This window comes from Panicum hallii, chromosome 3 (genome assembly GCF_002211085.1).
Source record: "Panicum hallii strain FIL2 chromosome 3, PHallii_v3.1, whole genome shotgun sequence".
Classification (NCBI taxonomy): Eukaryota; Viridiplantae; Streptophyta; class Magnoliopsida; order Poales; family Poaceae; genus Panicum; species Panicum hallii.
In genome coordinates this window covers 2,775,534-2,791,481 of record NC_038044.1, presented here as the reverse complement: position 1 = coordinate 2,791,481, position 15,948 = coordinate 2,775,534, and the positions used below count along the sequence as shown (strand labels likewise).

At 44.2% G+C, this 15,948-nt stretch overlaps 1 protein-coding gene across 1 annotated transcript; it reads left to right on the top strand.

Moving 5' to 3' along the window:
• The first annotated feature begins 3,373 nt into the window (after nucleotides 1–3,373).
• On the top strand, nucleotides 3,374–8,377 carry LOC112887565 (CBS domain-containing protein CBSCBSPB3-like). The gene is made up of 14 exons (XM_025953756.1): nucleotides 3,374–3,712; nucleotides 3,816–3,975; nucleotides 4,527–4,659; nucleotides 5,326–5,496; nucleotides 5,783–5,861; nucleotides 5,946–6,059; nucleotides 6,143–6,209; nucleotides 6,304–6,409; nucleotides 6,493–6,551; nucleotides 6,634–6,743; nucleotides 6,820–6,947; nucleotides 7,046–7,128; nucleotides 7,645–7,734; nucleotides 7,839–8,377. The coding sequence occupies exons 1-14, from the start codon at nucleotides 3,555–3,557 to the stop codon at nucleotides 8,016–8,018; spliced, it is 1,638 nt and encodes a 545-aa protein (XP_025809541.1). The 5' UTR covers nucleotides 3,374–3,554; the 3' UTR covers nucleotides 8,019–8,377.
• Nucleotides 8,378–15,948: the final 7,571 nt, after the last annotated feature.

Genomic DNA, 15,948 nt, shown 5'->3' with positions numbered 1-15,948 from the left:
AAATGTTGATTCTGGATGGAGATGTGAAATTATATTATTTGGATGCGATCTCTCAATTGTCAAGTGGTGCTGTCTCAAGATTGCACCATGGTCTTGTAGTTGCTAGGCATTCGTGTGGTTTCTTTGACATGCCTTCTCACAACATCATCGTTAATGCAATTTTGTATACATTAACTTTCCCACCAGAGGATACTCAAGAAAAATGAGATGACAGTGTCTTTGCTATGCACTGACCTTACGTTCCACATTAGCCAACGGTCATTGGTCGGATCTACCAAACAAGACACAATAGTATTTCTAAGCATAAGGCTATAGAATTCTTTTATTCTGCTAGAGGTGTTATTTGTGATGTGGATAAACTAGCAAGTACCAATGGACAGATCCTTTGATGCAACAAAAACACAACCTTGAAAGATGCCATGAAATCGATGGGATACATGTTGGCTGATGACATGTTGTAATCGGTTAATGCCTTGAAGTTTGGCTTGGGGTCGCAAGTTTGAGGTGTTATATTGAATATTGATGATTATATTTCTGTTGGTCTTGTTAATTTCCTGATGAACATGTTGTCTCGGCGGTTGTTGGTCTCCTTAACTTCATTGCCGAGATTGGTTTCGCCATTAAGTTCTTCTGCTAAAGCTAAGTTGGTAGCGGAAAGAAAAAATTTCTTGGGAAAGCAATCCTTATTTAAGGATAGGGTGAAGGAGATTTTAATGTCAGATAAAAGTGTATGCTCTTTCTATCCCCAGTTTTCTTGTGGTTTCATCAGTAATTAACATGAGCTAACTTTTCTATTTAATACAAACAGACAAATTTGAGTTTCACTCCATATGTGGTGCAGCGAGACATTTAACAAAAGGCAAGAAAATTCTATCATGTGAATCTCTGGCCAGTGAAGAAAGGTATTCACAATGACATTAATATGGAAGTTGTGCTATTTGCCAATTTATACAAATGATCATAAATCATTTCTCGGCGAGTTGATCTCCGGTGTTAAAGTTGAGTATTCAGTTTTGCATGTGTGTTGCCTTGTGAGAAGGAAAATTTGGTTTTATGGCACCCAAAAATCACAACTTTAGAGAAACAGAACCTAAAGGCTACAATATTCAGTTTTTTAACATTCTTCTCTGCTGCAATTCTCGTTCCTCCCCCTCCTCTCTTTCTTCTGTTGCTGGAAGAAGCGGCTGGTGCAAGAAGAAGTGAAGAAGAGCTCCACGAAGAAGATTGGGAAAGAAATGGAAAGAAGATCACCAAAGGATGTGCTCAGATTTGGCTACGTGCGTGCGGCGGTATGACTATCCAAGGAGCGCCAGAAAGACCACATGAGGGATGGCGGTGGCACCCTTCATCTGCAGGAAGTAGCAAGGGTGTATTGGGGCGCCCTTGACTTCCTAAGGCAGTGGAAGCAGCGAGCGTGGCTAGGAAGTTGAGGGAACGGGAGTATAGAGGGGACAACACTGGTATTTCACAACTCGGATTTGGTGTAAAAGAAAAGAATAGCGGACAGAATCCCAGAACATTTTGATGTTATTTTCTGAATTTGAGTTGTTTAGTGCTATGAAACAAATTTTGCTTTGCAAGAATTAGTTCTTATATAAGTTAAATAAGAATTAGTATCCGTCTTCTCAACCCGTCGGACACATCTGTAAGAATGTGTCCTTCTTATCCTGTAGGTGGTGGTTGTAGCTGCGAGCTATCTCAGAATGTGATCTATGAGGGATTAGATGAAGATGGATTTGCTAACTTTTTGGACTCCATTTGGACAACAACACAAAAGACAAAAACAAACATGGATACCGACTACTTTTGTTTCAACTCTAGGACAGATGCAATATTATCTGAGAGTTTGGTTGAGGCAAGAGAAAGCGCGAGTGAGTACTTAGAGTGCATTTGATGTGTAAATTTATTCCTCCCCATTCTCAAATCTTGTATATAAAAACCTTGCATATCAATACAAGGCTGCTTGCCTGCCGCAGCCCCCGTCAAAATATGTGTTCTACTAATATTTGTTTTCGTAGCCCAATGGCAGCAAGTGACAACATTCCTTCAGTTCAAATGGTTTTTTTTTGGAAAGTCTTCAGTTCAAATGGTGAGCTGGGTGGCGTGCCAATTATCTGAACCCATGTATGCTGTGCCAGATCATCGATTCTATTGTGTCGTCGCTTGGCCGCCAAGGTTTTCTTGTCCCATCCGCTGCTCGGCTGCTGTCACAGTGTCACTTGCTGACTGACAGTGACAGAACATGCAGTGATCGCATGGCATGGCATGGCATGGCATGGTGGCGCCAAGCAAAGAGCAGAGCAGAGCCACAGCCACGCAACTCGTGTGGCCATCCGCCGCTGCACGCTGCCGGCCGTCCGTCCGTCCGTTTGTTCCCTTTCCTCCCACGGACGACGCAGCGCCGCCAGCCCGCCACGCCCTGACTGGCGCGTGGCCGCCTCACTGCCGCGCGGGCCCCGTATCTGGGTCCACCGGGAGGCATGAGGGGTCGGATGGAATATCGAGAAACCTTGAGGGGCCTTGCTGCTCGCTCCATCCCATCCCGCGGGGCAAGTTCAAAATTTTCAAATCCGGACCCGGCGGCGGGTGGCGAGGGGAAGCTGCGAGCACCCGGTGCACCGTGGACGGCGAGCCTGCGGCGGCGGGGCCCACGCAGTGTGGGGGTTGGGGGTCGGTGGGAGGGGCCCGGGGGGTGCGGGCCATGTGGTGCACGCGGTTTGGGAGTCAATGGCGAGTTAATGGGTGTTCTTTTTGCATATAAATACTCTGCTAATTGCTGGGGTAATGTTTCAGTGAGGTCCTGCACCTATCGGTTCTCAGTCACGATCGAGGTACAGGTACCTGCCCTTCCGTGGCTACAAGCAAACGAAAGAAACATTTGTGGTACTTATCGATGATGTCTTGATTACTCCTTAAAATGCCGAACTTTTGTTAGAAACATCCAGCCACATTATGCTAATGGAGCAATCGTTGATACTATGCACTTACTACTAGTTATAAAAAAAACATGACGATTTCTAGGAATAACGAGACAGTTCTTTTAATAGCGCATCGTTGTTGCGAAAGAATTCCACGCTTTGTGCGCCTTAGATTTTTCATGGTTCTGAAATCCCTTTTTTGAAAAGGATTCGATGGGCTTGTGCATTGCGAGATGGGACTGGTGAGGCGGTGACAACATCATGTTATCTTCCTTTTCAAAAAAAATCATGTTATCTATAAATTTCTTTTCTTTTCTTTAGCCATCCTCAATTAGCGGAGTTCATGAAATCTCTCCAAAATTAGATGTGGTATCTGCCTCTTTTCTAATCGTGCGAAACGGTGTTTCATAAATCCGACCAAAGCTAGCAAGAACATAGCTCGAAAACTCTCAAAGCATGAGTAATTATTCTTCGTGATAACCAGGACCGGAGTGGCTGGAACGCAAAACGTCCACACGCTAACGAAGGAGCCCAGGACACCAGGAGAAACGGAGCAGAAGCACCGGTCCACCTGTTGCTCCTACCTCGCCGGCCGCCGCCGCCGCCGCCTCACGAGCTCCCGCCGCAAACCTCGCCATGAGCGCAGCCGCTTCCGCGGCGCCACCCAGCCGCCGCACCCGCAGCCGGCCGCCCTCTGCCTCCTCCCGCAAGTCCGACGACCCCTCGGCCGCCGCCGCCAACGGGAATGGGAACGGGAAGGTCGCCTCCAAGCCCGCCTCTCCCCACCAACTCACGTAAGCGCGCAGCGAGCCTAGTCCACCTATCTCCTTCCATTTCGTCCCCTCGGTTCGAACCGGGACCGGCAAAGATTGGATTTTTACTTGTTTGTTTGGGCAGAGGGGAGAGGACGGTGAAGAAGCTGCGTCTGTCCAAGGCGTTGACGATTCCGGAGGGGACGACGGTGTCGGATGCGTGCCGGCGGATGGCGGCGCGGCGGGTCGACGCCGTGCTCCTCACCGACGCCCAAGGCCTCCTCTCAGGCATAGTCACCGACAAGGTGGTGTTTTTTTTATTTTCTTAATTTTTGGGTTGAATTTAATGGTCATAATGTGCTCCATTGTGCCTTTTATAATCATTCAGAGCAGAGGAAAAGGTGACAGTTTTTGAATTTGATGTAACAGGAGTCGAAAATGCCACATGTTTGGATTAGATTGTAGGTTTGGAGCTTAGCAAGTGGCTGTTTCTGTTAAAAAAGCTCCCTTTTATTTGGAGCTTTTGATCAAGCCAATTTTTGACCAAACTTGGTCGATTCATTGCAATTTCGTTTTACCACTCCATATCCCATTTATGTTTCCCCCTTCTGTCTTTAGAACTGAAAATGGAAGATAATGTTCTTGTACTTTCTTAGTGGTTAGTTTCCAGCTAAGTGCTTAGTAGTTAGTTTCCAGCTAAGACCATCTAAGTAGTCAGGGTAAAATGACGATGGTTTGCTCGAGACTTCTGTTGAGCAGCCTTGTAAATTGCTTTTTAACCAAGCAGGTGATGGCCTATTTTTACTACTTTCAAGGTGACTTGTTCATTTTCTTTTGTATTCAAATTGGGGTGCAGGACATAGCTACAAGGGTAATTGCTGAGGGGCTTAGGGTGGAGCAAACCATCATGTCCAAGATCATGACACACAATCCAACTTATGTGATGTCTGACACGCTTGCAATTGAGGCATTGCAGAAGATGGTTCAAGGTATGTCTAGTGACTAGTGAGGCATTCCCTTTGATAGAGTTCATGAGATAAATGTCTGTACGGATAATATGACAACAAAGTAGAGCAAGTTTAAACAGTAAACTTGTTATTGTCACTAAATTATGCTACAGGCTGTTCTCTGATACATGTAATTGTAGTACCCCAACCATTTGTGTACATTTTTCGCAACAGTATTGGCTACATCATGAAGTTCTTGTGCAACTCGCATCTTTTTTCCGTTGCCAATATGCAATTTTTCTGAGTCAGTGTGTCTTAAACACAACCTCATATTGAAAAAATATCATCTTGTATTTTATCACGTGATGAAAACTTTTTGGTTAGTCACTATCAAACCAGCTTAACTTGCTTATCGTAATTGCAATGAAAACATAATTTTGGGTAGATCATTAGGCATCTTTAGCTGAATTGTATCTCAGTCCTCAATTTTTCAGCAACAGATGAATTGATCGGAATGGTTAGATATATAGGATTCATTTGGCATGTTGCTGAGTTTCTGATATGATTTGAACAACAATATAGGTGTCTATACTGGGAGGCTGGTTGTTCTCATGTCCTTGCATTGAAACCCAGACCTGACACTTAGTTGTATATTCGCTTCCTTCTTCACTAACATCGGCTTTTCCAATATGTTATTTCATATTTTAGGGAAATTTAGACACCTCCCTGTAGTAGAAAATGGTGAGGTTATTGCTATGCTGGACATTGCAAGATGCCTATATGACGCAATAGCAAGACTGGAAAAGGCTGCAGAGCAAGGAAGTGCGATAGCAGCTGCTGTTGAAGGGGTTGAACGTCAATTAGGAGGCAACTTTTCAGGTCTTTCATAAGACATGTTATCTCAATTCAAAAACCATTTTTGTCTTGCTAGTACATTGAGTTTAAGGTATATTTTAGAAAATAAAAATTCATGGTACACCTTATCATTCTAAATCCAAGTGAAACGAAAATTCATATCATACCAACTTCTTCGGTATATCCTGCTCTACTGTTGCATTCTTATATTATATCCATCTAATTTTTTGTTACTATGTTTTGTAACCCTTTTTTTAACTTTCTGTTACGTTACCAATCATTTAAAGGTAGTTATTTTCTATGATTACAGCTCCTTCTGCTCTAATTGAAACTCTAAGGGAGAGGATGTTCAAACCATCTTTGTCAACCATCATCACAGAGAACACAAAGTACTACATTCGTTTCTCTGACTATTTTCTTTCAATTGTTAGCAATAAAAAGAACATTGAGCTTACTATGCTATCAACTTCCAGGGTAGCAATTGTTTCGCCTACAGATCCTGTGTGTGTAGCAGCACAGAAAATGCGAGAGTTTCGAGTTAATTCGGTGGTTGTCACTACAGGAAACACATTGCAGGGGATCTTTACGTAAGCATTCTATATTAGTAAAAAAAAGTATGGCACATGATCTACTTGCTAATTATTTACTGACATATCATCATGCTATGCAGCTCAAAAGATGTACTTATGCGTGTTGTCGCACAAAATATTTCCCCTGAGTTGACCCTAGTAGAAAAGGTATTCCACCATATTTACATTATTCCTTATTCTCATTATCTAAGTTTTGTTTTAGTTGCTTGTACACTAACTGTGTTAGTTATAACTTTGTCAGGTGATGACTGCCAATCCAGATTGTGCCACATTAGATACAACAATTCTTGATGCATTACATATAATGCATGATGGCAAATTTTTGCATATTCCTGTTATTGACAGAGGTGCGACCTGATTTCTGTCTGTCTGTGAATATATTTATGTCACTCATCTTTTACATATCTAATTTCTTCATTTTTGTAAACAGATGGACAAATTGCTGCTTGCCTGGACGTCCTACAGCTTACCCATGCAACCATTCAATTGGTGATCCTTAACTCCATACTCCTTTGTTCAGCTCTGTTCTGTTTCATAAGCTGAATTTGTCAATCTATTTATTTACTTGTAGGTTGAAGGAGGGAATGGAACTGTAAATGATGTAGCAAACTCAGTAATGCAGAGGTTCTGGGACTCTGCTCTTGCTTTGGAGCCTCCAGATGAGGAATTCGATAGCCATAGGTTTGTTGATGGGTCTTTAGAGGATTATTTTTTTTCTTCAGTTTTCCTCTAATACAACTCTCCTTGTATTGCTCAGTGAGGTATCTTTACTCCTGCCATCAGAGGCTGGAGATGGAAAGAGTAGCATTTACCCCCCTGCAATTGGCAATTCATTTGCCTTTAAGCTTCAAGACAGAAAGGGCCGTGTGCATAGATTCACTTGTGGTATAATACCTGTTCCATACTTTACCTGCAGATGTATAATATAGCTGCAATTCTCCAAATATAATTGGTTATTAATTTGTCATAATTCATTGCTGCAGGCTCTGAGAGCTTGGATGAGCTTGTGTCTTCTGTAAGACAAAGATTAAGTATTAGAGATGAAAAGGAAACAGTACAACTCTTGGTAAGGTTTAGTATTTGGGCATAATGGCATGATTACATTCCTATGATGTTAGAATCCTAGTCTATCTCCTGTGCGGCATGCCAGGCTTGTGCTCGTGCATGCCTGGGACTCCTACCCGTGCGGATCACGCCTGCCCAACAGCCTTTGGTTGTAGGCCTATATATGTGATTTGTATTATCCCTTGATAATCAATGTATTGTGTGTGTGATCTATTCAGCTATCATATAATGTAGTACGCATCTAGAGCATTTGGATTGAGAATATTCCCAGGGTCCAATAGGATAGTTATTAATTGCCCCCATACCTGATAGCATGTTTTCCTTGTTCTGTCCATGAAAAATTTCACTGTGTTTATGTGCTTCGAGCGTGTGTATTGTCATTCATGTCTTTGCATGGTCATTATTTTCTGTGCTTTGTCAGTGACGCTACAAGCAAATTTCAATAATCATTCCATTTACTAAAGGATTATCCGTATTTGACTACAGTAACCAACTTAAATGGTCTTGTTCTGTGTAGTATGAAGATGATGAAGGTGACCGAGTGCTGCTGACGACAGACTCCGATCTCGCTGGTGCTGTGCTCTATGCCAAATCATCTGGATTGAAGGTAACCATTCTTCTTGCCTTCTGTGGTTATTTATTCAATTGCTAGTTATAGAGCTAGGAGTTGCCTGCTCAACCCACCTGACCAAACTGAATGTTCACCTTCAGGTGCTGAAGTTGCACATTGAAGACCCAGGTTTGTATACTGAAGTGACAAAACCATCACAGGAGCTGGCTCCACCTCCCAGCAGGAGTGGGATATCGCCGGTTCATGTTGGATTGATGGCCGGTGCAGTTGCTCTCAGTGGCGTAGCAGTGATGGTTTACTTAAAACGATCTCAGCTGTGATTTCCGAAACCCAGAGGGAATCATGGCTTTCCTTTTCTTTTTCTTTTTTTTCCATTTTTCTGAAGAGCGGGGATCGGTGCCATTCCAAATTAGCATTGTCATCAGCTAATGCTCACTAGGTACCAAGCTAAGAAATGAAGGAAAATATCACATCTGTGGTCAGTTGAACTGACGGTCCATAGTCCAGACAAAGGTCATGGGACCAGATTGTTGCTTTTGGAGTAGGTGATTTTCTGGCAGAAGAGCCTGCCTATCCTCGTTCATTCTGCACGAACGTGAACAGTTTCACGACTACGGTGTAATGTATAAGCATTACATATACATAAACAGATGACGTGAGCTCATTTCAGAGGATGACACTGTTGTTTCAGATTCAGAGGGTAAGACTGGGTGTCTGATTTCGTCTCTCAGGCGTTCAAGTTGTGTTAGGTAAATCTGCGTTGCGCAACTCTTGAGTGGCAACCACTTGACTAGCTAGTAGATAACTTGAGCACCCAGCAGTACGGTACCCAAATCACCACACACCTGAAGAGCCTCTTTCACTACAGCAACAGTCATCGTTTACTTGAAACGATCTAGACTGTGACTTTGGGAGGGATCGGTAACTCGAGCAAGAGTAACTTTTCCAGCGGCTACCACTCGCCACCTGAAGAAGCTTATCTTCACTCATCGTTAACTATATCTTCGCAGGACATTGCCCACTTCCTGGTGGAGGTGGACACGCAGCTTCTCCTCCATGCCTCGCAGGTCGCAGCGCACGGCCATCCGCCTGGTCCGCAGCCCATCCTCAGCACCGTTGATGTTGGAAGCTGAACATTTCCAGAGGAAGGGGATAGGAGGCGTAGCTGATGATGGGAGACTGGAGAGGACGTAGCCACGTAGGTGAAAGGTTGTGGATGGGGAGGTGAAGGCGCCGTCGATGTTGCCGAAGAACAGGCGCTCGCGCCTCGCGGACGGCGGAGGATGAGGCGAAGTCCGGCCGGCGAGCGGAGGAAGAAAACCTGCTTTTACAAAATACCCCTTCTATTTTACAAATTACCCCCTAATTTGGATCGCGATTATTAATCGCGATCCGATTATTTTCACAAAACCCCTTACATTTTACAGCATCTCTTGGGTGAGGTGGGGCTATCAGGGATTAAGAGTGGGATCAGCGGAGTGCTCCTGGAACTGCACTGCATTGGGAGGGGATGGTGGTTAAACCCCCACGGTTTGCACAACTGAAAGTGGTGTGTTCTTCAGACTTCAGAGTAGCCACGGCTCTGTGCGTGCAACAACAGATAGAGTGACAGATGAAGGGATTGGATCTGCAAGCACGTCTAGGTGCAATGAACCTTGATGCGTCAGCACGTCGCGATGGAGATCATCAGGATGCGTTTTCTTCAGGGAGGAATCCGGATTTTGGTCCTGCCGATCAAGTCCACCATACAGCTTCTGGCATCTCAACAACCGTGATGGCGACCAGAGAGGGGCAGAGGGCCAGTAGCAGCAGCAGAGAGGGCTCGTTGAAAATGAATCGACACCGTTCGCTGACAGCCGTGCGACCGACTCGTTGGCTAAATGCCATCGGCGAGGAGCGCCGGCCGCCGGCGACAAGCCGACGAGCCCCGCGGAGGAGGCCGGCCACCAAGGAAGACGAAACGGTGGAGTCGTCGTCCCTCCTGGTCACGCACGCTTGGGCCGTTGGGTCCTCCGTAATTGGGCCTCCGCTTGGCCCACACAACGTTCCGACCTCTCTGAGCCCAACCGATCGGATCGATCCTGTCCGCACGCTTTACATCTGACGGTGCGGATGACCCCGGGCCCGGACGGTTATTGAAATACCGTCCGGGGGGACGGTAAACCAGATACCGTCCACCCTGGCGGCCTGGATGCCTGCCGCTGCCACTGCTGGCCGGCGGCGCGCTGTCCCCGTTCGCCACAGCCGGACGCGCGACACGTTACCGGCTACAAAATCGTCAGCTCTAGCCGCCATGTCAAAGCGCTACCCTGTCACCGGCGTCCGTCCCCATGGTCGCGACAGCTGCCTCGACGGCGCCATCATCGCCTGCGCCGTGTCGAAGCCCGGCCTGGCTTTCCCCGCGCCGCCGCGAGCGACCGCCTTGTTTCGCGCCATGCGGCTTTGGCGGATAGGTACCCCGGAGGGCGGAGGGAGACGCTGTTTCTCCTCCGCGATGGCGCGATCCCGGCTTGCTCCGGCGTTCGCCTCCGAGCTCATCTATCTATCTTTTTATCTATATTAAATGTTAAAAAAACCACTACGACCGTCGAGAGGGTATAAAAATTTCCACGTTAATCTAATAAAAAAATTTGCACCGTTAAATTTTATAAAAATCCAACGGTCTACATTAACTCAAAAGTTCATATCAAATACTATTACTAAATAGCTAATTTCGAAATTAAAAGAAGAAGAATTTGGACATGATAAAAAGATCCATACCGAATATGATTAGTAAATAATTAATTTTAAAATTAGAAAAATTAAAAATTCTCAATGCCCATGACGAGGAACGATATTATAAAGATGACATGCATAATATTAATTAAGATCGTAGCTCACTGTTGTTATTAAATAGAAAGAATAGGATCAGTGCTAGCTATGTCTAGAAGACCTAGATGACCGTGCCAAATAATAGTACATAGAAGGTGGCACCATCGTCTGGCTGTTCCAACCGAACGAAGCCAAAGATGTCATGAAGCAATGCAAGACAGCGCCAGCCAAGATGATGGATTAGAGCTGCTGCCCCGGCGACATACTCGCCAACGTCCTCGACCGCCTCTCGCCTTGCAGTCTCGCAGCATCACGCCGCGTCCGCAAGCACTGGTGCTCCGTCATCGATACTAGACGGCCGCTGCGCGTGGACCTCCTCCCTCTCCGCCTCGACGCCTTCTACTGCCGTAGCCAGACCCTCCTCCTACCCTACCCGTCTATCTTCGTGCACGCCTTGATGGCGCACCGGATTGGATCCGGCGACCGTCTCGACTTCTTGAACAAGCTCCACCATCTGGAAGTCTGGGACCACTGCAATGGTCTGCTCCGTGTCGACAGGATGGTGGTCAACCCGACCACACGACAATAGGTGACCTTGCCTCCCTTGCCACGACCTGCTGCACGCATCGGTGGTTCGGGGCGACGGATGACTCGCCATTGTATGGTTAATCTAAAATAAAGAATATTTTACGGTCTGAACTAACTCAGGAGTCCATGTGAAAGACTCTTACTAAATAGCTAATTTAGAAATAAAAAATATAGAACATGATCAAAGAACCCACACCAAATAGGATTAGTAAATATATAAATTCAAAATTCAAAAATATGAATTTAGTACTTAACCAAAGAGTCTACGTCGAATACAATTAGTAAATGGCTACATTTGGATATAAAAATAAAACAATTAGCACTTGATAAAAAAGATTTACAAGAGTGTTAAAGAAAGCTACAACGTCCACCGAGGAGGTCTAGAAACTTCCACATTAAATAATTTTAAAAAAGAAGAATTTACACCATTGAATTTTATAAAGATCTAACAGTCTAAACTAACTCAAATACTATATCTAAATAACTAATTTTGGAACTAAAAATAGAAAAAAATTAGAACATGACAAAGAGTCCATACCGGATTGGTAAAGTTAGATTTAGAAAAAATAAGAAAATTAGTACGAAGAGTCCATATCGAATAAAGTTAGTATATAGCTGAATTCAGGATTACAAAATAAGAAAATTAGCAATGACAGGAGTTATTATTAGTACATAGCTAACATTCGAAAATGAAAGCATAAGGAAATTAGTAGTTGACTAAAGAGTCTATATCGAACATGACCAATAAATAGATAAATTTAAGATGTATAAATTAATAGTTGATTTTTATAGGGATTAGGAAGCAAATTAGGAAGGAAAATTGCTTAAAAATAGTATGGATCAAATAAAAATAATAAATAACCAAATTTGAGTTAAGAAAGGAATTATAAGTTCACAAACATTTCATGTCAAATATAGTTAACGAATAGCAAAATTAAGAACTAAAAATAAGAAAAATAGTAGTTAATTTGTATATAAATTTTAAAAAAAGGTAAATAAAAATATATGTTAAATATAATTACTGTAGAACTAAATTTTGAAAACAAATATTAGAAATAGAATATTTTTATTTAAATATCCGCGTAAATTTATTAAGCTACATTTAAAAATATAGCTTCAAATTGTCACATTAATAGAAATATATATACCATATTAAATTTTATAGTAATTTAATGGTTTAATCAATGAGTTAGTTGAATATGATCAATATATACTTTAACTTGAAACTAAAATAATAAAAAGATATACTATTCTGCATGAATTAGAGTATAACAATTTCGTAACGGCAATCGCCACCTTCTAACATTTAGCTTTTCTGTAGTATTAATTTGAAAAATATTAAAAAGATACATGCTTCTACTTTTGTTCCAGTTACAAATATATAAATATTAATTATTACAGATCAATCATCATTCATCGAAAACTAAGTAGTGGCTTGACTATGTCATTCATCGAGTCTTGCATGCCCTTCATTATATTATCAATATATTAAACACCAGTACTTTTGACGATAACAAAAGTAGCCCTGATGATTATTAGGGTCTATTTGCTAGGTTTCTCCAATAGCTTCTCCAATAATTTTTGGTAAAGTTCTACCAAATACATAAAAATAAAATAACTTCGCCCAAGAAACCCAAATTAAATTTCAGAATGGCTTACAATAGAGAGGGGGAGAAAATAAAATGACTTTGTCAGCTTCTCCTCACTCCTTAAGTTGTAAAGTATTCTCGGAATTATCACATTACCATTAAGAAGCTACTTTTGGTAAATAATTTTTAAAAATAGTTTTGACTCCATGAAAAATATTGTTTCACCATTAAAGCCAAAAGTAAAGAAATTATAGGAGACGAGACCCAACCAATTGAGTCGTTAGGTGCAATTTAGGGAGGGTGTTAACAACTTAAAAAGAATTATTGGCATGGCCATGGAGAAGCACAATTTAATAGCATTAATTTATGGGGAAATAATATGATTAACATAAAGTGGAGAAAAAGGTTAACACGAGTCAGATTTCAAGAGAGTGATGACGACTATAGAGGACGGTGAACATAAAGAAGAAAGGAGAAGTTTGTACCTTGCTAGCTGTAATAGTAAATTTGTAGAGCATGTACACTGCATATGATGAGAAAAAGATACAACAATCATAAAATAATATAGTTGCATGTATGCATAAAAGTTTAAAAATTTAAGATGGAAAAATAAAGATAAAAATTAGCTACCGCGTTATTAGCGCATGCCACCTTCTAGTTTCAGAGGATGACACCGTTGCTTCAGATTCAGAGGGTCACACTGATTCTGAGTTGGGTAACCTGATCACGCAGCAGCACCTACGTCACCCACCCCTACATCGGATGAGTTGGCCATCAGGCACCTCGTTTGCTTGAAACGATCTGACTGTGAATTTGGGAGGGATTGGTAACTTGAGCACATTAACATTCCAGCTGCTACCACTCGCTACCTGAAGAAACTTGAGCAACTTATCTTCATTCATTGTCAACTATCTTCGCAGGACATTGCCCACTTGGCCACTTCCTGGTGGACACGCAGCTTCTCCTCCTCCATGTCTCGCAGCAGCACGACCATCCGCCTGGTCCGCAGCCCATCCCCAGCACCGTTGATGTTGGAAGCTGAACATTTTCAGAGGAAGGGGATGGGAGCCGTAGGCGCGTAGCTGATGATGGAGAGAACGTAGGTGAAAGGTTGGATGGGGACGCGAAGTCGCGAAGGCGCCGTTCATGTCGCGGAAGAACGGACGCTCGCGGACGCGGTGTGCCATGGCGGCGGCGGAGGACGAGGCGAAATCCGGTCGACGAGCCGAGGAAGAAAAGCGGGTTTTACAAAATACCCCTTTTATTTTATAAAATACCCCCTAATTTGGATCGCAACTACTAATCGCGATCCGATTATTTTTCAAAAAACTCCTTTCATTTTGCAAAATGCCCCCTAATTTGGATCCAACTTTTTCCATAAAACCCTCTGATTTGAGTTCCGGTTCTTGTTTGCGACGACGGAGACGGAGGTAGAGATGCGGAATGGGAGGGCGTCGGTGAACTGCTCGGACGAGGCTGATGCGGAGGCGAGGACGGCCATGGCGCTGGCGTTGGCGCCGGAAAAGAGGCAACCGCGGCGACGAAGCGAAGCGCTGACGCAAGATGTGGTACGGCAGGAATCTTTCTATGCTACCATTTGCCGTCGCGGAGCTTGCCAATAATTTAGCAGTTGTTCATTGAACCGCTAGTTTATGCTAAGTCTGATGACCCCCATCCGTTTCTTTTCTCTTTTGCTTGTTGTCTGAATCAACCTTTGATAGTGTTCTTTCCAGCAGTATGTGGAACTGCCAGAGTAACATCCTTTGGCCTTCTCACCATCTTGTGAGAACGGTCAGATCTTGTTGTGTGATTACAGCTCCTTCTGCTCTCACTGAAACTCAAAGGGAGAGTCATGGTTTAAACCATAAAACGATCTAGACTGACTTGGGAGGGATCGGTAACCTCTGCACGGAAATATTTACAGCAGGCACGCAGTACTCGTTATCCGAAGAAATTACCCATTGCACGCCCAGAAAGAAAAGGAAATAGAGGAAAAACAAGGTCACAAGTCAAAACTGAATGTTCAGAGAGGACTGATGTTTGGTAACTGAATTTCTTACACCAGGCATGCAGAAGCTCATCAGTGTATTTCCTCTTTGAGTCGTTATATTCTGTACAACTGCCGTGAGATGCAGAGTACAAACAATACCAGAGACGTTCCTACCTCGTACCGCTATTATACTCTGGTATTCAAACTATCAGAGTACTGGTTTGCTAACGAACAGAGGATGCCTCCTCAACTGAATCTCATCTCAGAGGACACAAAAACAAGGTGTTGAGGATCTGATGTTCAGGTAGGGTCAGTTGCTGTTAGGTCCTCAGTTTTGCAGATAAATATACTAATACAAATACATTTGAGAATAGCATTGCAGTGACAACAATCAGAATATGAATAACGTCCCTTTATTATTCACACAATAAAGATCATAAAAAAAACAACAGATAACTGACTCGACACATCTACCGTAAGGAGGAGGAGGAGGAGGAGGAGGAGGAGAAGCAGGAGCAGAGGAGGGAAAGCAGGGGGTGGGTGCTCTCATCTGCTCTTCCGCGAGCAGCGAGGGGCTTAGAATCCGGATACATAATCGTTGGCGGCCGGCCAACGGCGGCGCCACGGGGCTCCATTCCTCGGGCCCCATGGCGTGGAGTTGCTTTGCAAGAGAGACGATGAGCTGCGTACGTCCCGGCCTTGCTCCCCTCCCGGGACGGAGGAGCGGAGCGCCGTGTCCCACCTGGTCGGTCCGTCGCCGGTGGACGCGGACGGCGGCTCCGTCTTCGCTTCCTGCCCGAGCCGCCGGCGCTGCTCGAGCTACGTGGTGAGCTCCATGCTCGCTCGTCGTCCTGCGGCGGGCATGGGCTGCCTCGCTTCGTCGCCGAGGTGCCCCATTTATAGCCTCGGATCGGAGACGCGATCGCGAATTCGTGATGCATGCAGTGTTCGTTGAGGCTCTGCCGAGATGATCGGAGACGCGCGGCGCGCCCGGGCGGTTGGCAGCGGCTTGACTGAGCACTGCGGGCTGGCCGGACTCCGCGAGCTTTGGGCGCCGGCCGCCGGGTTCCATGCGTGCCGTTGAGTACCCTGCACTGAGCGCGCATCGATCTAGTTGACCATTTCCTTCGCGTCAGAGGAAGTATTATGGCACGCCATAAACACGCTGAACGCTGAGGTGGAAGAGAGAAGAGAGTAGGAGCAGGCTGTAAGGTTAGTGCCAGCTTCGACACAATAGCCCATTAATTTTGTAAGAGAGATAAGTGATCATGT